This window comes from Canis lupus, chromosome 38, assembly GCF_011100685.1.
Source record: "Canis lupus familiaris isolate Mischka breed German Shepherd chromosome 38, alternate assembly UU_Cfam_GSD_1.0, whole genome shotgun sequence".
NCBI classification, from domain to species: domain Eukaryota; kingdom Metazoa; phylum Chordata; class Mammalia; order Carnivora; family Canidae; genus Canis; species Canis lupus.
Window position 1 is genome coordinate 18,752,937 of NC_049259.1, and position 24,423 is coordinate 18,777,359.

The following is a 24,423-nucleotide window of genomic DNA, read 5'->3' on the forward strand; positions in this document are numbered from 1 at the left end:
TAATGGGGGCTCATTCCTGCTCATATTCCTGCTCGGTCCTCATGAATCTCAGGGCTCTTGCCTTGGGATAGCTCTGGGTTTGCATGAGGCTGCCATATTTTGCACTATTCCTGTCCATGGGAAATTGCGTCATCAACCTCAGGGTAGATGTGGGGACTGACGCAGCAACTAATGTCTGGTGTCTAGAGGGTTGATGGGGGGCAGAGGTGGGAGAGCTTGAAAGTAGCCATGGGAATTTATGGGTGGAAAAGTCAGGTGTTTTGAAAAGAAAATGAAGCCTGTCAACGTCTTGGTTTTACTTTAATAGAAAGAGCAAGAAGGCATGTCACCTTGCCGTGCCAGGGCTATTAGGTAAATCCAGACAAATCCTGTGGGGTCAGGCTGCATGCAAACCCTAGACCGAGGCCATTTCAGCCAGTGCGAACTCAGTCCCTCGCTCCATTGTATGGTCAGGGCTGAACCCCAAGTTCATAGCCAGCACCACTGGAAAGCTGACCTCTGACATCTTGCGTTGTTCATGGCCTTGGTCCTGAACTACTTTCTCCACACTCCTTTGTCAAATCCTGATTCTCCGAGTCTGACATTACAATTCCTCAGATTTTTTTTTCTTTACTAATTTCTCTCTCATATTCATATTCAGCTCTTTCTCTCCATCATCATCATCACCACCATTGTAATGGTTACCATTTCATTGAGGATTTACCATGTACCAGGCACTATGCTAAGCAGAGTCAGTGCATTAGTTCCATTAATTCTTCTTGGGATTCTATGAGAGAGAGGTCCTTTTCTTACTCCCACTCTATGAGATAGGTAAACTGATGCCACCACAGCCTGACTGAGATCACCTGGCTAATAAATGGTGAAGTAGGGACTTGCACCTAAGTTTATTTAATTATATCATCTTGCCTCCTTGTTCTATTGTGGATAATCTATTATATTATTAATCTGTCTATTATATTATATTATTATAATAATAATCTGTCTCTGACTGGGCTTCCTTGGGTCTCCCTGGGTCCACCCCCACTGGCCTACACTTTTGTCTGTACCTTGAAATAGTGACCTACCAGGTTCCCCTGTCTGGGAATGGGGTTCCAGCCAGAATTATCTCATTTTGCAGTTATTTGGAGTCAGCGTAGACTCTTGCATGCTGGTGTTGGGTCCTAGAGAGTCTCCCACACACTGTTTGTTCCTAACCTAAATTCATGGAGGGGAGACGCCTTTCAGGGATCCCTTCAGGTGTTCTGGGGGGCCCAAGAGCTGAGTAGTCGAAGGATTAACTTGGTTCCTAACCCTGCCTTTCTCCTACCTGTGGACGGCAGAGTCTCAGGACCCAGCCATGGTCCCACAACATAGCCATCCCAGCTGCTGGGTCTTTCTACTTATTTCTCCCGTGGAAGCAGTGCTAGAGAGGCTATAAGAGAGAAATGGAAGAAGGAACCTAAGAATCAGACACCTTGGTTCTCTCCTGGGGAAGAGAAGCCTCATGAATGAAGCTGAGCTGAAACATGGTGAGATACTCTCTGAGTTCACGACATGGTTCTACGTACTCTTCCCTCACTGGTTCAGTGAGGTGCTAGATAAAGGAAATACCACAGTTGCTGGCTTCGAGTGGTACTTAATAAAGATCCATCCCCCTTTTTTCTCTCTGCCATAAGCTTCTCTTCCTTTGAAGTACAATAACCTGGGGCGGGGGGTGTTGAGACATGATCAAAGTACGAGGACCCCAGCATTCAGAATGGTGGGGTGGTTTTCCTACCATAACACAACTGGCACCAGGTCTGGGGGTGTGTCCAGTCCCTCAGCAGATTCCTGTCTTTCTGCTGGGATTCCTGCATTGGAGGGATGTGCTGGTGCCTACCGGGCTGCTCTGCTTCTCTCCTGCCAGCCTTTGACTTGTTCTTGAGGTCGTTCTCAGCTGTCACGCCTTCAGGTCTGCTTTTTTTGGAATGCTCTTGTCTCCTTAGCTACAGGGTTGGGTTCCCAACCCTGCAATAAAATCCTGAATTACAAAAATGGGAACGAATTAAGAAATTACCCAGCCCTAGTGGGTTTCGAACATGCCCTAGGGGCAGATTGCTTTCTTCATACAGAGTTTTTTCTAGAAATGTATCTAGGGAGATCCTTTTTAGAAATAATCCATACATTTTTAAAATTTAAATTCAATATGCCAACAACGAAATAAAACAAAATAAAATTACATGTGTGATCACAAAAAGAAAAAAAAATGATACATACAGAGATGTAGAAAGACAGGGAGAGAGAAGGCAAGTACGTGAGTGAGTTGTAGGTTTTAGCTGGAGTGTGCGTATGTGTGTTTTGTGGGTTTGTGGGTTTGTGGGTCCATACATGATCTCTCTTGGCCTTAGTTTATATACATATAGGTATATACACATACATGTATGTATTACATATATAAATCTGTGACTGTGAACGATACGGTTCTGGAAAATATTTTGTTGGGAGAATTGCCATGGCATGGCCGTGTCCTGCCAAAGCACCTTCTGGGGACCTGGATTTGGGTACCGGCAAGGTGAGCTGCTTGGCTGCCAGGTGTGGAGTGAGGACACCTGAGGAATAGAGACATGTCCCCTCTGCAGCCTCTCCATCCTTGATCTAACACCGATCTAGGCAGTACTTAGCCATTCAAGACTAGAAAGGGAAAGGACAGGTGGCTTTTGGGAGGCTGGTTGGTAAAGGAGGAGCCCTTGAGCCCTGGGTTCCCAGCTCCAGTCCCATACCTGTCCTCCCAGGGCTGCCAGCATGGAGCCAGGAGGCTGAAGCTGGGTTGGGCTTCACTCTCCCACCCCAAACCCCTTGGGTTTGCCCCCCCAGGGCAGTTCCCCAGTCCTTCGAGATGAAGTCACACTCACATCAAAGCTGGGAAATGTGGGCAGACTGGGCTCAGGCCACCGAGGAAGAAGAACTCTCCCAGGATAAGCCTCGGGAGACTCCTAAGCCTAACTTGCTACCTTTGGGGCCAATAAAATAAAATAAAATAAATAAAAATTAAAAAAAAATCCAAAAGATCAAAATCCAGAGTCTGGGCAAATAAGAATGACTACAGCATATGCGGCCCCTGATGGATGATAAAGTACTCCGCACCCATGTTCTCGTCTAGTCCTCGCTGACCCAGCAGCGAGACAACATTACTGCCTTTTATATCTGAGCAGACCGAGGCTGCAGAAGATTACGTGCTCTGCTCCCAGTCCTACTAGGGATAGCGGGCAGCAACAGCACCTGCCGGCTCAGGCTCTGTCGCCAAGACTGCAAGTGGCCCGTCTCATGGCTGTGGGAGAGTGGGGCGCTCGACAGGGAGGGGTGGCAGCAGGACACTGAATGGAATTGCAGCCAGGCTACATCCCAGCCTGGTGGATGGTGTGGGAAAGCACCAGGGGGAGGGGGACAGGGAAGAGAGTGAGGGGGAGGGCAAGACCAGAGATTCCAGGACCCCTAAACCAAGTGGCTGGGGCTCTCCTTTGTGCCACTCTGGCTTCCTCCCTCCTGCATACTCCGGACACATGGTGTTGTGGTCTGTGTTGAGAGCTGCTATGGGCTGCATCTGCAGCCTGGGAGCTCCCGGAGGCCGGGACACCCCGGGGCCCCCTGCAGAGGGCGTTCACTGGAGCAAGGAGAGCGCTAACTGCGGGCTTTGGCTCTGGAACGGGCACCGCCCCGGGGCTCTTTGGTGAGCCACAGGGTATTGTTCCCATTTTATTTTATTATTTTTTTTAAAGATTATTTATTTATTCATGAGAGACACAGGCAGAGGGAGAAGCAGGCTCCGTGCGGGGAGCCCGATGCGGGACTCGATCCCAGGATCCCGGGATCACGTCCTGAGCCAAAGGCAGATGCACAACCACTGAGCCATCCAGGTGTCCCCTTGTTCCCATTTTATAGGTGAATTATAGAATTCGATGCAAAGAGGAGATAAGGAATCACTGGAAGAGTTTGCAGGGCTAGGAGAATTTCCAACAGGAGGAGGAGTTGGGAGTTGTTACGCATGCCTGGAGGAGCCGGACATTTCTAGAAACCTTGTGTAGCCTTTCAAGGGCACAGCCAGTCTGCCAGGCTGTGAACCCAGAGTACGGTCTCATTAGCATTCAGAGGGGGAAGGAACCGTGGGGGACGCCATCCAGGGCATTGGGAAGAGACAGGCTGTGTTTTAATTACGACCTGGACTTTTGAACAAATCCTTTTCTCTGCTTGTCTGAGCCTTAGAGAAAACAACTTGTGGGAGGTGTGCAGCCGGCGGCTGGGGCCACAGGGGCACCCGTACAGCTGTGTACACATCTGGCACACAGGTGGTGGACTGCGTGCGCCTCTTCTTGCACTGCGCCGGGGTTAGGGAGGGTGACGAGAGTCACGGTAGTGGGGTGAGGTTGACCTGGTCTTCACCCAGAAGGGGCGAGCCGGTGGAGAGAATGGAGAGAGATGGGGCTGTCCCCCACCTTTTTCCCCTCTCCACCCCCCCTTCCTGGCCTGTAATCCCCACTGACCGTGACCATCTCAGGACTGGAGCCCCGACAACTCCCGCCACTTTCTCCGGCCTCTCCTGAGTCAACACGGTGGCCTTTCTTTGCGGAGCTCACCCCGACCCTCCCTTCTCCAAGTTGGTGAAAGTTTTAAGAGAGAGGGATGAAATGAAGAAGGGCGGAGAAAGGGGAGGAGATTAACAGGGTGGAAGCCGGGCCAGCACAGATGCAACCACCTGCGGCTGCCTCAAGTGCTTGTTGACTCGCTGGGAGTCTGTTTAACAGCTCCCTTCGGGGAAGGGGAGGAGAAGGAGGGCTCTGGGGACAAAGGGCCTTTGACCAGCCCCTGGAAAGGCATTGATTAGTTTGCTCAGGTTGGCAAACAGTGACTAGGGATGAGGGGCCAGGGAGGAACCGGGTGATTATTCTGCCCCATGCATCCAGCATCCAGCGAGGGGACAGGAAGTAAAGGCACATGTTCAGGGGACTGGTGTGCCCTGCAGAGGAGGTTGGATATGGAGCTGGAGAGAGGGGGTAGGAGAAGGCAGGGCTGCTGGTTTCTGGAGTTGTGGTTTGGGGCTGTCGTATACCTTGTCTGTGGTGGAAGAGCCACCCTAGCCCCTTGGACGTCGAGAGGCAGAGGGCGGGCATATCAGAATGGGGGGCTCTAAGGTGCTCCTGATGGCCGGGGGTGAGGGGCTGGTGTGGTGGCCCAAGGACTGGGTTGAGAGGGAGCGGGGGCTCATGCATTCCTGATCCTGAGCTGTGCTGGCATCACCTGCTGGCTGGCCTCTGTCCTGGGAGGCTGTTCCGTCATGGAGTCATGGGAGGCCGCTTCATTCTCTTCCCCCAGGCCTTGGCTTCCTTTACCCAAAGAATTTGAATGGCTTCCATTTTTCTTTGGCCAATCTGTGTGCAGCGCCTCCTTGGGAACCCCTCTTTCGCTTCTTCCTCACCCTCAAAACTCTTCCCTTCTTCAGGAAGCTTCCAAGTAGACTTGGAGTCATGAACTCGTACAGCTCCAGAGCTGGGAAGGGATTGTTTTATCAACAAAGTATGGCTTGACGCCTTTCTGTTGTGTATTCACTGGACATTTTGTATTGTTCTTGTATTCCCTCCCACAGGTAAATCTCTATGGGCAGAGGTTATTTGGTATTTTTGTTGTTGTTGTTTTGTTTGTTTGCTGTTTCTCTCGCTAGTGTGTGAGCTCTGCGGGGTTGAAGACTTGGTTTTGGATGATTTTGTGCCTACAACAGTGCCCGACACCTAATGGACACTCCATGTACAATGGTTTGCAGATGTGAATGCTGCTGGGCGGTGGTTTCTCTTCTTCCTCTCCCAGTTAGGACAGACAGTGTGCGGTGTTAGTGCGAGGTGGGTGCTTCCGAATGAATGAATGGGTGAAGAGAAGAGTAGACAGGTAATTGAATGTGTGAATGGAGATGGGGTTGGCCACACTTAGGCCATGATGGTGGTTGGCCTGTGTATAAGAAAAGGCTCTTCAGTTATTCTGCATCCTCAGCTCCCACCAACATGGGACTTGTTAGCAGAGCAAGGTGGCATCAGCTCTGAGTGGTCTCAGTTGGCTGGTGTGTATGTCTCTGCAAAGAGAGGAGGGCGTGGAGTTCAATGGACTCTGGCCATTGGTCGCCCCTTGCTGCCATCCTCGCCCTACACCATCTGAACTGTCCATGTTTGTTGACCCTCTGGTATGTGAGGACGAGGGGGGGGGGGGGCGGGGGAGGAGGTTTTCGGAGAGATTCTTTTCCCCCTGTTGTGCTACTACATAAAAAAGCAAAGGGCAGCCCAGGTGGCTCAGCGGTTTAGCACCACCTTCAGCCCAGGGCTTGATCCTGGAGACCTGGGATTGAGTCCCACGTCAGGCTCCCTGCATGGAGCCTCCTTCTCCCTCTGCCTGTGTCTCTGCCTCTCTCTCTGTCTGTCTGTCATGAGTGAATAAATAAATAAAATCTTTAAAAAAAAAAAAGCAAAAAAAAAAATCCACAAAAAAACCAAACGCCTGTTTATTTTGGAGATAGAAAAATGAGTGCTATAATGCATGAATCCCAGAGATATTTTTAGGGTGTATTATCTCTGTGCTTATGCCAAAGGGGTTGCCAAAGGCAATTATGTTATCATGAGGCAATTTTACAAAGACATAGATCTGCTTTAAATTTTCATCTGTCCCCAGACTACCCTGAACTGTTACTGGTCTGGGGGTCGCAAGGAGAAGGGTTACTTTTATTGGGACCTACTGTGTGGTAGCCCCAATGCATGGCTCTTTACACATGTTATTTTAGGAGAACGAGTTAGATTGGTGGGTCAAAGCAAATCAACGTTTACTGAGTGTCCACCAGGTGCAAGAGGGTGTGGGTTATACAACTATTCCATAGGTCTTGTTCTTCAACTGCAGGCGTGAGAAAAACTAAATGATGAGGCAAGATTAAGATGTTTGAAGTCAGCAGTAGGAAGCGATCACCGTAAGGCTTATGAAGCTGGGAGAGATTGTCTGGCCTCACATCTTAGCAGCATCCGGAGAAAAGAAGTGCAAAGGGAAGGAATCGTGCCCGTGGTTTTGCAGGCAGTTGTTGGTGTAGCTGGTAGCAGGGCACAGGCCTCTGGATCTCGCTGCTTTTTTGTGTCTTTTTAAAAAAGATTTTATTGATTTTAGTTTTTAAAGATTTTATTTATTTTAGAGAGAGTGTGAGAGTAAGCATGAGCAGGGGAAGGGGAGGAGGAAGAAAGAATCTCAAGCAGGCTCTGTGATGAGCATGGAGCCCGACGCAGGGCTGGATCTCATGACCCTTAGACATGACCTGAGCCAAAACTGAGAGTCGGGCATGTAAGTGACTGAGCCACCCCAGGTGCCCTGCATTTGGCATCTTGAAACCTTAGCAGGAAGCTACCTAATGACCAGCACAGACATGTCAGTCGCCTGAGCTCATATCTGAAGGGGGTTTTCTTTTATTCACCTTAACATCGCTAGTGCCTACTGCTTTGGCTTGGCATAGATGGCCACCCTCTACATGGTCTGTTGAAAATAAGTGAAATAAGAAGTCCTGGGAGAGAGGTTGAATCCATCGAAAGCCACCCTGGGAAGCTGGGATACAGTTTCCGTCTCACCAACCACGTTAGGCCTCAGAATGCCCTGCCAAGCTTGCCATACAGATTCACATCCTGGGGTCCCCCCTCTTACAGGCTGATGGGAGTGGGCCTGGACGTCTGTGTTAGAGATCTTTGGTTTGAACAATAAGCTTCCCCAGGGATCCCAACGGGGTGTAGACCACCCTTTGGGAACACTGTGTCCTAGACCACGCCGGTTGTGGGCTGGGCTCAGGATGCTTCCAGCGCCTCTGCCCCTGCTCTTCTTCAGCCTTGGTGAGGAATTCAACTGAATCCTCTGGTTCAGCCCTGCCGGGGAGCACGTCATCTGGATTTCGGGTGTACTCCATTCCGACCGCCCTCACCCCAGCTCTTGGAGTCTCTTTTGCTCTTCTTGACCCGAGGCCAGCTGGGCCCAATCAGACCTTTCTCAAAGACCTTGCTTCCCTCTCTCCCCTGCTGCCAGGCTGTTTGCGGTCAAATGTGGGGGCTGCTTCGAGGCCATTGCACCCAATGAGTTCGTCATGCGGGCCCAGAAGAGCGTGTACCACTTGAGCTGCTTCTGCTGCTGCGTCTGTGAGCGGCAGCTCCAGAAGGGCGACGAGTTTGTCCTGAAGGAGGGGCAGCTGCTCTGCAAAGGGGATTATGAGAAGGAGCGGGAGCTACTCAGCCTGGTGAGCCCGGCAGCCTCAGACTCAGGTGAGTGCGGCAGGGGCGTGGGGGGTGGGATGGGGTGGGGGCTGAGCTGATGGTCTGCATTACTGTCCCCCTAGACGCCCAGCCCCTGGGGCAGCCCCACTCCGTGGCACAGCAGCCGTGTCTTTGTAAGGTTGGCAGGATCTCTCACTGGCCAGGAATTGCCCCCAGATTCCATGGTGTGTGACTGTGAACGCTTAATCCACAGGTTCACAAGTCTCTGGGTTAACGGGGGTGACTCTGCGTCAGCCCGAGGGTCTGCAGGTCACCTGGAATCGGCTGAGCTGGGCTCTAGGCTGCATACCAGGGTCTCACTCCGGGGTCCAGGCTTGAGAGGCAGCGGCATGATCTCCTCTTGGCCGTGACAAAAGTGCAAGAAGGCCTGCCCAACCTTGCAAGCGTGTTTCCAGCCTCGGCTTCCATCAGGTCAGCTAATGGCCCACTAGCTAAAGCCAACTCAAAGCTGAACCCCAAAATCCAGGGGGAGGGGACGTACACTGCAAGCACCACGAGGGTATAGATACATGGTACCATTACAGGCAATGATGCCCTGGAACCAATAATTCGGTTTCATAATCCCTGAGCTGCTCTGAGCCTCTGTTAGGGGCTAAGAGAGCTCCAAGATCATATACAGTGGGTTTCAGAAGGCCAGAGAAAGTGAATTAAGTGTCTAGGTTGAGTGTGTGTCTGTCTCCACCAGGTGGGCAGAGTTTGGCTGGCTTTGTGCCTCCCTTCTGCAAATTGGTGAGAGCCCCTGGCCTTACTGATTCTCTCCCTGACGATCCCAGTGCATGCAGGTCTCCTGAACGGGCTCTAACCTCCCTCTGTCCACCTCTCAGCCCCTCGGCAGCGGGAGTGGGGGGCCTCTTAGACCTCTGGCTCTTCACTCGGCCTCCTTGGACTCAGCTCATCAGTGGTTCCCGCTCACCTCCCTGCCTTCAGCTTTCGTTCTCTCTCTGCCCCTCTCCCACAGTTTGGGGTCTTGCTAGCATATTCTTTCAGCTTCTCTCTCCGGGCTCTTTTCCCCAGGGAAGGCTCTTAATCCCTGGTGTGGATGAGTTTGCCCTTCACTCCCCCTCCCGCGGATCCTGCTTTAATGCAGTTGCTTGTCTGGCTGTTTGTTGTTCTTGCCAAATGCTAAGCCCCATGAGGGACGGCATGTGTCTCTTCTACCGCTGTGTCCCCAGGGCTTAGCACAGGCCTGGAACATTAGGGGTGCTGGATTAAATCTTTAAGGAATGAGTAAACTCTTGAAACAAAAGCACTGTGGCAAGATGCTCGAGTCCAAGGGCTTTGGGGACAGGTGGGGATGGGGGTGAGGAGGGGTGCAGGTCTCAGCCTGGCTGCACCCCTTACAGTGATGTGACTGTGGGCAACTTTCTGAACCTCCCTAAGCCTCAGTTTCCACAACTGTGAAGTCGTGATAGTCATGCCAACCTCATAGTTTTATTTGGGGGAACCAAAGAGAGAATGCAAACCAAAAAGCCTGGCATGCACTATAGGCTGGCTGTGTCTGCTCGAGGTGGGTCTTCATGGGAGGCTGCTTTGCTTCCTTTACCCCCTGTTGGTTCTTCTTGCCTGACTCTTCTTGCAGCCTTAAGTAAGCGGACACCAGGACAATCCCAACTCCTGCTGGGTTTGCCCATCTTTAGCTTTCCCTGGTTTGTTTTGATTTGGAGGCAGTTTCTCCTTTTGAGGAACACTGTCACTGACACACTGAGTGTCTCCTGCTGGGGTAGTTGAGCCTGTTCTAAACCCGACTTCATGGCCCCCACTTGCTTTAGGAAGGTCACCTCACCCTGGATTTCCCTGTGGGTGTCTTGCTGTGCCCACCCACTTGGGCCTCCTTCCCAGAAATACTGCAAAATCTTCAGATTCCCAAAGGGCTTAGGTGCTATGGGGATCAGAATGCCAGCATGACCTTAAAGATACGCATACCCAGAGGGACGCACCATTCTTTCTCACATCGAAGGAAGTGCAGTGGCCCTTCTTGGTACAGGATTGTGTGGGGCTTGACTGCAAAGTTATCTAGTTCCCCCTGTGGTAAAGATTCACAGATTTAACTGACTACAGAATTAGCATGAAGTATTAACGTACTGTCCCTCCCCCATGCCGCCCCTGTGCAAAGACAGAGAAAAGGCTAGATCTGAGCAGCATTAATAGAAATACAATGTTCAGAGCATGGGGACTGCTAGGAGCCCACTTTTCTGGCTCCATTTTCAGCAGTATGTTCAGTTCTGAGCATTTTCTTTTGAGACTGATGTAAACAAAGTAGAGCTTTCTGGCTCCTTTACGTACATATTCATTCGGTAGATGTACCTTGAGTGCTTGCTTTGTGCGGCGATGGAGTCCTAGTGTGACTGGCCAGAATGATGTGGGGGGGTGGGGAGATCCCCAAATCATGTCAGATGAAGGAATTACAGATGTTCAGGCCAAAGAAGTAGAGACAACGTGAGGGCATAATCATTGCCTTCACAAGGTTGGATGAGACCTATTTCTACCTTCAGAGAGCAGAATTTGAAGTTGTGCAATTATTTAGCAAAATCACGGAGTGCTTCATTATAGATAGAAAGGTAAAGGCAAGCAATTTGGACTCAACGTTGGGTGTGTGAGGAGGTCATCCTAATTATTAGAGCAAACAAAGAGCAAAATGACTCAAGAGGTAGACCCTCACTTGTTGAAACTAATTTTGGGTGTTGGGAGAGGAGGAGAGTGCTTCTAGAGGACTTCTGTTGTCCCTCTCAACTTGAAAAATCTATCATTGTTTTGCAGCTTTAACCAAAGTGATAAAGTCTCAGCCAGAACCCAATATATTTTCCCTCTTTTTGTCAATTATATAAATATTGCTTGTCTTACATCATAAAATGTTTTGTGTGCCAAATCCTGCCTCACTAACGAGAGGGTAAGTGTCTAAGGAACAGGGTTATGGGTTTTAATTCCTCTGTTCCCTCAACAAAGCTTAGCATGATGCTGAGGGATCACTAAATGATCAATAAGTATCTAATGAGCTGAATTAAATCTTCAAGGAAAGAAGTCCATCTCATATTGGGGGGTTTACAGAAAGCAAACAATTTAGGACGTGTCCCAGTACAAACACGATTTCTCCTCTCATATCTGTCCTGAGTTCTCTACATATTATAGGTACTTGACAAATATTTGTTGAGTGAATGATGGAATGCGCTGTCATCTTTAACGTTTTTATCAATGATTTGGATGAAGACACAGAAGGCAGGTTTATTCGATTTGCAGATGACACAAACCTGGCAGCGAACGCTGTTGTGGCAGCTGTTACTCTCAATGTTCAGAAAGATCTTGATGAGCTCACAGAATAGCACAAAGTCAGCAAGACGAAATTTAACCACTGGGTTCCAAAATTCAATAGTAGTTATGTGGAACGGGGCCTGTTTTGGTGGAATTCCACACGGGGCTTAGTTGGCCACAAAGCCAGTGGGAGCCTCGAGGAATGCCGTGTTAATAGAGCTATAATGTCCCTAATATGCGATTGTTGCAGTTTTGCATTGCTTAGAGCACATGTACACTATTTGGCCTAATTTAAGTGATGCATTTTAGGACATCACTGACAAACTGGAGAGGGTCTAGAGAAGAGTGATTACCTTCTTGGACAATAAATAAATAAACTCGGTGTATTTAGTCCTGTGACAAATAGGCTGAGGGAAATAGAGTCATACCCAAGGGTGCAGACCCATGTAATGTAGATGAAATGACAGGTTTTGTTGTCCAGTGTGGGTGCAGACTGGACCCTTTATGACAGGTGAAAAGGCTTGTCTCAACATTTTAATTATAGTGGGTGGAAGACAAGGCCAGTGATCCCTAGGGCCACTTAAATCTAGGATTCTAGAATCTGTGGTCTTAAGGTGCTGACCATTCTGACACAGAAGCAGAGGACACACTTATAGGCCTAAGAGACACCAAATTCAGGGATATTTTGCTGCTGGATCTCTTTTCTGGTGTAGCCAGAGAAGTTTCTTTTATCCTGATCCCTGTTTTGCCAGTGGCCTTCTCAAGGAGAAGAATGGAATTTGTAGCTTGAGTCTGACAATCTTCTTCGGGCTTATTGGGCAGCTTGGATGGCCCAGTGACATTCACCCCTGTGCTCTCCTCCTTGACCAGAGAATCACAGGTGCTCGCAGTTCAAAGGCACATGAAAGGCTCCCCAGTTCACATTCCCACCAGATGCTCATCCAGCCTCTGGCCTGTCTCCAACCACGGGGAGCTCTTGGTCTCACGTTCTGAGTGGGGATTATCAGAACTGTTGCACGGAGCCCCAGTGTCTGTCTCCACATGCAACCTCAACTTCGGCCTTGGTTCTGCTTTCAGGAACTCATGAAATCAGCCCATCTCCCTGATACGTGCCAGCCCTTTGCATTGCAAACGGAGACCCTCATAGTCCTTGGGTCCTCTTTTGTCCTGTCTTATTCTTCTCCATTCCTCCAGCCATCCCATAGAAGAGGCTGATCTGTCTGTAAACATACTGCCGTCTCTCTAGAATGTACCATCCAGAAGGGAATGAAATCTTCTGACGTGTGGTCTGAACTAGCACGGTGTTATTACTACTACTACTTGTCATGGACGTCACATTCTATTGATGTGGCCCATGATTTCATTGGCTTTTCTGACCTGGGGTGGGGACAAGGGCTTGGGGACTGATGGTAGGCAACTGTAGCGCCTGTTGGCTGGTCCATGTTGTATGTCTCAGTAATCTATCCCTCTTCCTATTTCGACATCAGAGGTCATCTGACAGTGTCTTGTGCAACAGTTTTTTTTTAAAGATTTATTTTTATTTATTTATGATAGAGAGAGAGAGAGAGAGAGAGAGACGGGCAGAGGGAGAAGCAGGCTCCATGCCAGGAGCCCAACGTGGGACTCGATCCTGGGACTCCAGGATCGCGCCCTGGGCCAAAGGCAGGCGCGAAACTGCTGAGCCACCCAGGGATCCCCTGTGCAACAGTTTTTAAAAACTTTATTTTGAAATAAAATTGTAGATTTACACAGCAATTGCAAAGTAAGGCACATTGCCATATAACCTTCAACTGGCTTCCCCTAATGTTAACACTTCATATTCATGTGTACATTTTGATAAGTATATCATGTGAACTAAGAAATTAACATCGATCCAGTACTGTTCACTCAACTATATAAACTGAAATTATTATTTGGTCTCATGAGATTTTCCACCAATGTCTTGCATCCGTCCTAGGATTCAATCCAGGACACCAAGTTGTGTTTAGTTTTTTATGTTATTTTTATGTTAACATTTCTTTTTTCTTCATTTTTGGGACCACCGAGGAATGTCGAGTCAGAATTGCATTTTTTGCCCCTCCCTCTAACAATATCTTTTATATTTTATTTCCTTTTATAGTCCCTTACCATGGACTCATAATGTGTTTTTTGGCTTGTTCGTTCTGGGGTTGGTTTGTTTATCATTTTAAGGTTTTCTTTCTTGAAGACCACCATTTTAGATTGTGCCCAACATTGATCCCTTGGCCATTATTTTCTTGCAAGTTTCAAACCATCAATTCCTCTTGCCTTTACCAATTCTCCTTGGTCATAACCAAAGACTAGAGTAGCTGGCCCTGCATTCCTCCCTCTTTTTTTCTGAGAATGGAAACTAGTAGCAGGGTAAGGCAGGGCTCTCTTCAGTGCTGTTTTTGTGGAAGGATTTTCCCAGAGGAAGCCCTGAGCCATGAAGTCCCTATCATGAGGATGCCTTTCTGCAAAGGAGGTTTTATATTTCAGATAAATACAGCAGTTCCATGGCCTCTGTTTATCCAGTAGTCCAGACTGGCTTGGGAAGGCTTCTACTCCTTCTCGCCTTGTGGTCTACACTCACCTGGCCCTAGCACAGTGCCTAGCATGCAACAGGAGCTCAGTGCATGTTTCCTTGGTGTGTGAATAAATTAACTTTGTCCTGTTCGTATTAGCCTCTGAGGTCCTTGGCGGAGAAGCACCAATCTCCAGTATGGCTGCTGCTTACTGGAGCTGAAGTGAAGATTTCTGACACGTCCCGGAGTTTGGGGATCCTTCTTCCTTCTTAATTTTCCTTAGGATATGGGCTATTGCTGCTTTGGGAGATCCCGATGCCTCTCTAATTGTGCAATACATCTCTTTTCCCTTCTTTTCTGAGTCAGGTTTAGACATTTGTTTTAATTTCCTTCCACAGCCTTGGAACTGATTTAAAAAAAAAATCCATTACAGAAGTATTTCTTTCAACCTAACTTGGAACTCTTGTTCTCCAATAAATTAGAGCAGAGAGGTAGTGGTTACCTCATAAGTTTTGGAAAATGCCTGACCATCTTAGAGGATTATCCTTGTCAGTTCATAGTCATGAATTTCAGAATGCAAGATTTGAAAGGAAAAGTCAGCAGGAGGTATGAGGAAGTCATTTTCTGAATGGTAGTGCAAAGGGCGTGGGGTCTAAAGTTAGGTCTGCATTTGAGTCTTACCCTGCACTCCCATCAGTGCAGCCTTGGGAAAGTTACTTCCCCTTCTGGGGACTCTTTCTGAATCAGTGAGAAGTGACCTAGGGCCTGAAACTTGGTCCATGTCCAGTAAGTGGCAGGCATCAATCTTATCTTCTGGTGCAGGGGCTGGGGAGCTCATGGCTCATACACTAATTTCACCAATGACCCATCATTTCACAGACGTCTTGTCTTCTGTTTTTGCTCTTCTGTTTCAGATGCTCCTGGATAGCTGACCTGGGGCCATCTCGGGGTAGTACACAGAGAGGGCCTGTGATTTTTGAGTGGCTAGGATGTGTGAACTGCAGATGGACTGAGTCACCCATGGGCTCACACGTCTCAGAGATGCTTCCCAGTCTCTGAACATTGTAGCTGGTGCTGCATCCAGGAAAGTCCATGCAGAAGGCCAGGAGGAAACAGTTTTCTGAGACTTAATAGGAAGTTCAAGCAAGAACAGGAAGCATGCATTGAACTGAGTTATCCTTCTTTTATATACTGGGGATCTGAAGTTTAGGGAGATTCTGATTTTAGCTCTTTTGAGTGCCCAAGTATCTTCTTATTCCTGAACGTAACATTTTCTGGGATTTGGTTATCTTGGGGGTGGATCTCTGTGCCTCTTGCTCTGAGGATGGCGGTAAGTCTCCCATCTTCAAATGAATTGCTTTTGGAGTGGATTTGCTTCTGTTCTGCAGCCCTAGTCTTTGAGTCAAGGAAGGACACTGAACCTGACAGCTACCTGTTAGTGAACGCGCTGTATTCCTGAATAGGCCTGTTAGGATTGCTCTGTTACACACCATAATCTGTTTATATCCTTCTGGGCAGCCACCTTATCAACCTTTAATTCAATACATATTTCTTATAGATGCCTACACTGTCTCAGGCTCTGTGCTAAATGCTGTGTTTTAGTTGCAGGGAAAGAAGGGCAGAGGAGTTCAAGAATACTGAACAATGCAATTCAGAGAAACCTCTCAAAGCCAACCTCGTAATGTCAGGGGAACAGTGGGGCCCTGATAGAAAGTAATATAAGGAGGCTGAGAGCTAGGAAAAAGGGACAGCCTGGAAATCAGTTTTGTCATTCTTTCCTTTAAGAAACAAAAGGGTGAAAAAAAAAAAAAAGAAAGAAACAAAAGGGTGAGTCATTAAGAAAACAACAATAATAAAAATCTTACGCAGGTATTAAAATACTCTGATACTCTGATAAATAGTGTAGTTGTTAAAAGACATATTTCAATCATATTTTATATTTTCCTCTAACGCAGTGTTTTCAGAAGACTCCCCACAGTGTTTTCCAGAAAATTTTTGCTACAGATTGGCAAATATATATATATATATATTTTTTTGTCATAACCTGTTATGCACATTCGTGTGTATGAAATAAAGTTTCAACACTTAGATTGATTTACTAATTACCCTACATGCTGCTATTTTCTATTCTATTTATTTTTTAATCGTCCTCTTATCTCTATTAATGTCATAACCCACCGATGGATCAGGCCTAAAGTTCGAACAACACCGGCTTCTAAGGGCAGTTATTTACGAACCTATCCCCAGGTTTTGGAATTGGTATGGATTCTTCAAATTTCAAGGCAATAACTATGTTTTAATCTTCTCTATATATCCATCTCTGTCAGGTGCTGAGAGTAAGACCAAAGACACAGAAGAGATCATCTGGCCCCAAAGACTTGGCACAGTGCCCCGCACAGAGTAAACACGCAATAACTATTACCTGCTTTCCTTGTTGTTAGCATTATCAAGGGGACTTGAAAAGCACACATATTTATATCATGACTAACACAAAGATCTTTGTGGACATTTTCTGATTTATTCATCTGGCATCTTCTGATAGCAAGGAAGAGAAAGCTATAATTGCCGCAGCTCTTTGCCTTGTTTTCAAAATCAAGTCTTGTCTCTTGTTAGTAACACAGTCATGAAACTGACTGCAGAATTATTTGTTGCCTTCAATCTGGGGCTCAGTGCTGCTTTTCTGTTCTGAACCTTTGTCTTCCCCTGTATTTGTTTTGTCTTCATAGTATAGATGGAGAAATAAGGACACAGGATACTTGAGTCAGGGATAAGCCACAGTAAGAACTTAATTCTACCAATTACCAAGTCAGGACACTTGATACTCAGCCTCTGCTATAATTGTGAGTTGAGTAGAGTTTATCTTTCGTGCTTGAAAAGTTACGGGCGATGTACAAACTCAGACAATGCATTATCTCTCTTCCATCAACTGTAATTTAATTTGGGATTTGTGCTCACAATCACTTTAGGAGAAATCATGATTTAAAATCAGTGCATTTGCTTCAGAGAATATTTAATCTGTCATGGTGTGCTGTGTGCATTCATTCCTCTTGCACAATCCCTATAAGAAAAAAAATTGGTCAGACGAACAACTGATCATTGTGACGTTCACGTGATGTTGTTAATAGGTATTGAGCCCTTACTCTGCACAAAGCATCGCCTTTGGCACTTTATGCAAATTAACTAACTTAACCTCATATCAAGCTGATGTGGAAGACAATGTTACGATTTTTCCCATCCTATGGATGAGAAAAGGTGACCATGGAAAAATTAGTAATTTGTTTAAGTAATTGAAAGAGCCCAGATTGAAACTAGGGCAGCCCAGCTCCAGAGCCTGCATCATTAAGCACTATGCTGTGCAGCCCACTTGATTAAAATGTGACGTCTATTTTAATATAGATCTCAAAATATTCATAATGGTCTCATATGTTTCACCGACAGTCCTTCCTGGCTGCCTATGGCAGTGCTTCAGTTACTTGGTAGAACTACCTGTGAGACTCCAACAGAAGAACCTTTTCACATACAATTAAAGCAATGAAAATAAGGTGATTTGAACTAAGTTACACTCCCTTTCAAATCAGACAAAAGTTCACCTTCTGTTCTAACTCCAGATCCTCCTCCATAATTAATCACTATCGCTATACTTCTCATGGGCATCTCCTAGGAGGTAGGAGGCTTTGAAGGATCCAAAGACAACGTGGTGTATAAATATGGAAGTACTTTAAAAGTGCACACAAAAAAAATTGCTGGTTTTGGTTTGTTCTGTTTTTATAATTATTCATCAAATTTCAGCTCCTGTGGCCATCTGATGGTTGTAGGAAAAACCAATTGACATTTTTGTCCAGATGAGAGGTATCAGCTGTGTAACCCACAGCCCTCATTAATTAAATGAATAAGAGTACAACAGTGGAGTAAATCAGTAAATATCAAAACTTCTAATACGCTTCTCTGATCTGCTATGTCCTACCATCTGTTATGACCCCACTTTCAGGAGAGATACACTCAGATACGTTTTTCAAGTAGCAGTGTTGACATTGTGCCTCTATCGACCCATTCTTTTTTTTTTTTTAAGTTTTTATTTATGAGAGAGAGAGAGAGATAGAGAATGCAGGGAGAGAAGCAGAAGGAGAGGGATAAGCAGACTCCATGCTGAGTGCAGAGCCTGACATGAGGCTTGATCCCAGGACTCTGAGATCATGACCTGAGCCAGGACCAAGAGTCAGACACCTAACCGACTGAGCCACGCAAGGGTCCCTCTATCCATCTTTATATTAGACCCCTTTTGAGTACAAAGCCAGGACTTTGCAGTGTGACTAGTAAAGATTAGGAGTGAAGTCTCTGGCCATGGAGACCCAACCCATGACTTTGACTTTTCATTACCTGAGTGAAATGACCAGAGACTCCTTTTCCTTTATTATCATACAGGAAAGGTTGGGGAGTAAGTGCAGGGAAGATGCTGATTTTTTTTTTTCTTGCACCGGCATTCCAGCCATGCCAATCAACCTTTAGATTTCCAACCCAGAGGTATCACGATGGATCCGAAGATGCTTTAGACCATATTCTGAGCAAAAGGAGGAACCACCTCCAATGTTTCTCTGTACCATGGCATCAGTGACGTAAGAGAAACCCTAGAGTCTACTTTACTAAGGTTTGGTGGCATATCAGGCTCTAGCTTTCTCTCAGCACTTTGGTATTTGGTGCTGTAAAAGTATATTGAAAATGAGGCAATTTAAGAACCATTTGGATTCTTACTGGTCCAAATCCAGGTTTGCACACTGGGACCCAGGGACATGCTTCTTTTTTCTTGGTGATGCTGAGCAGGGATTTGAATTGCATGTGCATGCATATAGGAAGTGGGATCAGTGGTCCAAGTTGATACTCAAGGTAAGTGTCAGGAATTTCTTAGGAATCTGTATGGGTGGTAAGGTAGTGGCTTGAACCAACTCAGCATCAGTTCCATGTGTGGGAATTTGCAGAACACCTGCATCAGGCAGTGGGTTTGGGAAAGGAGGGGAACGTATAGAAATATATGAGATCTGACTAATGCACAAATATTTTGAGCACGGACTATGTAGCAGGCCTGCTATAGGTACAGCTTATATCCCAGTGGAGGGGGACAGTCAATAATCAAATAAGCAATGTGATGCTCTCAAATGAGAATTACTCTTCAAAGTAGTCACCCTGTAAGACCTATTCTACTTACATATTTTTAAAAAATACTTTGGGCTTCTATGGAATGGGTCTGGAGTATTTAGATGGGCTAGGGTTTGCCTGGGCTTCTGAGATTTTTTGCTTTTTTTTTTTTTTTTTTAAAGCTCCCTATGTGAGTCTAATGTTTAGCTGAGGTTGAGACCCACTGCCCTAGCAGAAGGTGAAGCTCAGGGGGTCAGGGTTGGGGCACCCCAATCAGTGTCTGAACCCAATGGCAGAGCTTTGGGGCCAAACCAGGGAGATTCAGGAATTAAACCAGAAGGACGCTGTTTTCCTTAGAGTGAGCAGGGCTGTGAGATTTAGCAAACAAAACTCTAGTTAAATTTGAATTTTAGGTAAACAATGTTTTTTTTTTTTTTTTTTTTTTTTTTTTTTTTTTTTTAAAGGATGTCTCCTGAAATACAAAATTACTGCTTATCAGAAAATCAAACTTGGGATCCCGGGGTGGCTCAGCAGTTGAGCATCTGCCTTTGGTCTAGGGTGTAATCCTAGGGTCCCAGGATCGAGTCCCGTGTCGGGCTCCCTGCATGGAGCCTGCTTCTCCCTCTGCCCATGTCTCTGCCTCTCTCTCTCTCTCTCTCATGAATAAATAAGTAAAATCTTAAGTTTGAATTTCTTTTTTTTTTTTTTTTTATGTCTCCTCTTTAGTTAACTGGCAGCTCTTAGATACAGAGAGATAGTCTGGTTGGTGGGTGGAAATGAACAGCTGGTGGTTGGTGCTGGAGGCTGCAAGGGTGTACAGAAGGTTGGTTGGTAGATGGGAGGTAGATGGGGAGAAGCCTAATTCTGGCCCAGGGTCCTGGTTCCCTCGCATTTCCCTTCTGGGCGCAGGCTTGGGCTTGGCAATTTGCGGGGGGCGGGGGGGGGCACCAAGGTCAGGGAGGTAGGGACTGGGAATGACCCGTTACCCTGGCAACTCCCTCTTGCTGCTGGCTCACAGAGCCCAGGACAGCCCAGCTAGGTGATGGGCCGTCGGGTTGCTATTCCCTGGGGTGCACCTGTTCCCTTTGTGCATGGCCGAACAGTCGGTGCCACCAGCCCAGGGCGCAGCCTGGGCCTGGCCACCACCTCCGCGCCGCCCTCCGGGCTTCAAAGGCCCTTTGGAGCTGGATGAGGGCGGGTGCAGAAGCACACCCGGCCAGCCAGCAGTTTGATGAGAAAATGCAGATAAAGAGCCTGGCGGTGGGGCCATATGTTCCCCATAATCTCCAAAGCCGTCACTTCAATTAGAGCCTCCCCTGAGTTCTAATGCCCGATCCTGAGTAAACAAGCCGCCCTGAAAGAAGAACTCGGTTTCCAATTAAAAGTGTACTAACATTTCTCCTTCCCTTAATTCCCGCGGAGCAAAGCCCCGCGCGGGGCGGAGGCGCGCCCGGGTCGTGGCGAGGTCGGCCCGGTCCCCGCTGCCCGTTCCCAGGTGACGTCAGGCGGGCCCGGGATTAGGGCCCTCCCCGCACCCCCCCGCCCAAGCCGGGGACTTAATTAAAAGTAATGCCACGGTAAATCCGCCCGTCGCTTCTGGTGGAGCCGGGCCTCCGGGCCAGGCGCGCAGAGAGGGCTTCGGAAGCAGGTGCTGGGGATTTGTGTGCTTGTGTGTGTGTGTGTGTGCATGCATGCATGCATGCAGGCTCGTGTGTGTTGCAAAAGGGAGGGTCATGCGCATGGTTTTGGGGGGATGGAGATGACCTTCACCTCCCCCCCCCAGGCCTCCCCCACTCTGCACAGCTCAGAGGTATGTGCCACCTGTCACCCGGCTTTCCTTCTGGCTCGGTTCGGGTTTGGCCCTGCGGGGCTCTGTGTGTGCTGTGCTCTGGGGATCACTGCATTTGCCCCCGACCCTGCTGCCCACCCCACCTCCTCTCTCTGACCTGCCCCAACCCTGAGAATCCTGAGAGCATGAATAAATGGTAGCCAGATGTAAGGTTCTGTAAATGACTGGAGAGCACCTGCGGGGGTGGGGGGGGAGGGGTGTGTGTGGCTCCTGGCGGTCCTCAGGAGCTCTTCAGAGTGCTGAATCTGAACACGCAGGCCCTCTAAAACTTGGTTTCCGTTGAATTTCTCTGTTTTCAGCAGAACAGGTTGAAAGGTGCCTGGTTTCGGATGGGAGAGTGATGGATAGATTAACTTTCTGGCCTACTCTCCACACCAGTGAAAGAATGAAAGAATTGAAGGCATTATCTGAAAAATTCCAGAAACATCAACAAGCAGAAAATCCTGGCTAGATCATTCAAATGCAAATGCTTTTTCCTTCTTTCATGAATTATCTGCCAGAGTAATTATTTTAGTTTTTAGTTAGGCCTTGCTGGTGAAGACCTCAGAGAATTAGTCTCACTAAGTCCAGGGCTGTTGGTTTATTCCGTACTGTCTGATTGATGCTCACTAAATTAAATTGAGGCAAGTTCAACAAACATTTGAGGGCCTGTCAGACACTGGGCTAGATACTGGTGAGTATAAGAGAAAGGGGAAAGACCTCTGGGTTACAGAACCTACACGAAGGTTCTTCAGTGGAGAAGAAACTCCTGTAACAGAATAATTATAGTAGGGGCACCTGAGTGGCTCAGTGGTTGAGCATCTGCCTTTGGCGTGGGGCCTGATCCCCAGGGTCCTGGGATCAAGTCCTGCATGGGGCTCCCCACAGGAAGCCTGCTTCTCCCTCTGCCCGTGTCTCTGCCTCTCTGTGTCTGTCATGAATAAATAAATAAAACCTTTTAAAAAAGAATAATTACAGTAAAATATAATCTACATGTTTCAGTAGACACAAAGGGTTAGGATCACAGAAATGGGATCAGTAATCCTCCCTTGGAGCATGTGTCTATATATTAGGGCAGAGGGATCAGGGTACTCTTTGGAAAGTGCTTCACAATGAATGTGGCATTGCAGCTGGGTCTTGGTGGAATAGGTCATTTTCAGATGATGAGAGGTAGATGAGTAAGTCGTTAGAAACAGTGGTGTAGGGCAGCCTGGGTGGTTCAGTGGTTTGGCGCTGCCTTCGGCCCAGGGCATGATCCTGGAGACCCAGGATCGAGTCCCACATCAGGCTCCCTGCCTGGAGCCTGCTTCTCCCTCTGCCCATGTCTCTGCCTCTCTCTCTCTCTCTCCCCCTCCCCCTCTCATGAATAAATAAATAAAAAATCTTAAAAAAAAAAAAAAGAAAAAAGAAACAGTGGTGTAGCTTCGTGTGCTCTGTTGCAGAAGTAGGGTTGTGTCCTGCTATGGGGGAGGGAGGGCTGGGATGTAGGGTTCCTCTGGGGGACTGAGACCCTGTGGTGCTGGGGTGAGTGGCAAGATGGATGCCAAAATGTGAAGGCTTTTGTGCATCTTGGATATATTCTGATGTTTAAAGGGAATCTGATTAGAAGTTTGCAAACACAGTTGTGAAGCTTCTTAATTTGTGCCTCCAACAGAGGATTATAGAGGGTGGAGCAGAGTTGGGGTAACATTGCAGAAGTGGGGAACTGGGCAGGAGGCTACTGAAGTGTTCCCATGAGACATGAAGCCTGAACTCAGGCACAGATTAGGGAGGGGTCTCAGAGAATTCATTCTTTTATTTATTCATTCAACACCTAGTGAATCCCTACATCATTCCAGGCATTGTCCTAAGTGCTGGGGATATGGTAGTGGACAAAATAGGCAAGCATCTGCCACTGGGGAGCTTAAATTCTAGAATTAAGTGATGTTACATATAGGAAGAAAAGTAGAAGTCGAGGGTGACTTTGAGGTTTTTAACCTGTATGAATGGTGGTAGCACAAGCAGAGATAGAAGTTCAGTAAAGAAATCTCTAGATAATGGATTCAGGTGGGGTATGTTGAGTTTGAAGTTTTTTGTAGGTGATGTAGATAAGGACATCTGGTGGGCAGTTGGATGCATCTGTCTTGGGTGCAAGCGGGAGGTCAGAAATTTGATTTGAGAATCACAGAAAAAAAAATGAAGGTTTAATACTAGGCAGTCTCTTCACTGATGTAGTTGTCAGAGTTCACATGGCTATGGGAAAGCAAATAAATGAAACCAGCAACAACAAACATCAAGTAAGGGCAGTGGTTCTCAAAGAGTGTGCCAGGACTAGCAGCATCATTGTCTGCTGGGAATGTGTTAGAAATGTGAAATTTTTTTTGAAGATTTTATTTACGTATTTGAGAAAGAGAACACGGTAGGGGATGAGGAGCAGAGAGGGAGGGCCAAGCAGACTGTCCCCTGAGCGTGGAGCCTGATCTCAGGACCCTGAGATCATGACCTGAGCTGAAACCAAGAGTCAGACCCTTAACCACCTGAGCCTTGAGTTGCCCAGGTGCCCCTAGAAATGCGAATACTTAGGCACTACTCAGACCTATTGAATCAGACATTCTGGGGGTAGGAGGCAGAAATCGGAGTCTGTCGCCCTGTAAAGCTTGAGAAGTACTGAAGAATAGCCCATAGAGCTTATCAGATACAAGTCATCATGATTATAGCCTTAGCATGAGCAGTGGGCATCTGTATTAACATTAACATTAACATTAACATTAACATTAACATTAACATTAACATTAACAAAATGACCATTGTCTGCAAAAATGGATCTCAATCTCCTCTAGGGACAGCGGTCGATTATTCTGATTTTAGTAGGGAATGTGTGAACCCAGACCCTAATCAAGCCCTGAAGTGTTATGTAGTGATTCCCAACTTCCTTTTTTTCCTTCTAGAATAATCCTATGACATCGTGGGGGCTTTTACCTTGTCCCATCCACCTCAGATTCTGACCAATACGGTCTTATGTCTGTCCATATTTTTGCTATATTCCTAACCACACTGTGAATGGATGGAGATGAAAGAACCTGGGCATCAGATGCATTATGCACAAAACAGTTTCTGAAATTCCTTTTGATCCTGTGGAACAAATGACATACACATACACACACCTATACATTCTACAAGTCCCTCTTTATTTTCATCACTTCTGATGTCATTCATTCAGGCCCATCCTCTGTGACCAGCCTCAGACTGTTCACCCAGGGAACATAATGATACAAAAGATACTGCCTCTATAGTCAGATAGACTTTAGTAACACACTTTTGACTATATCAGAAGGCAATACATTATTGTCTGAATAAATTGACAGTGATTTAATGTACATTTTAAGTGTTTAAATGATTTTAGAGAAGAGAGAAATTGATGAGGACGGGGGTA

The 24,423-nt window shown here is 47.1% G+C and overlaps 1 protein-coding gene and 1 long non-coding RNA gene across 2 annotated transcripts in view; both read left to right on the plus strand.

The window, feature by feature from the left end:
- The window catches only part of LMX1A (LIM homeobox transcription factor 1 alpha), a 152,203-nt gene that overhangs the window by 95,985 nt on the left and 31,795 nt on the right, over positions 1 to 24,423 (plus strand). Inside the window, exon 3 of the mRNA XM_038586227.1 lies at positions 8,041 to 8,273. Within this exon, the coding sequence (XP_038442155.1) occupies positions 8,041 to 8,273 (233 nt within the window). The remainder of the gene's footprint in view (positions 1 to 8,040; positions 8,274 to 24,423) is intronic.
- Positions 20 to 1,744, plus strand: LOC111094530. Its single transcript, XR_005385781.1, has 3 exons — positions 20 to 143; positions 308 to 351; positions 1,320 to 1,744. It is a non-coding gene; the product is annotated as an uncharacterized LOC111094530 (long non-coding RNA).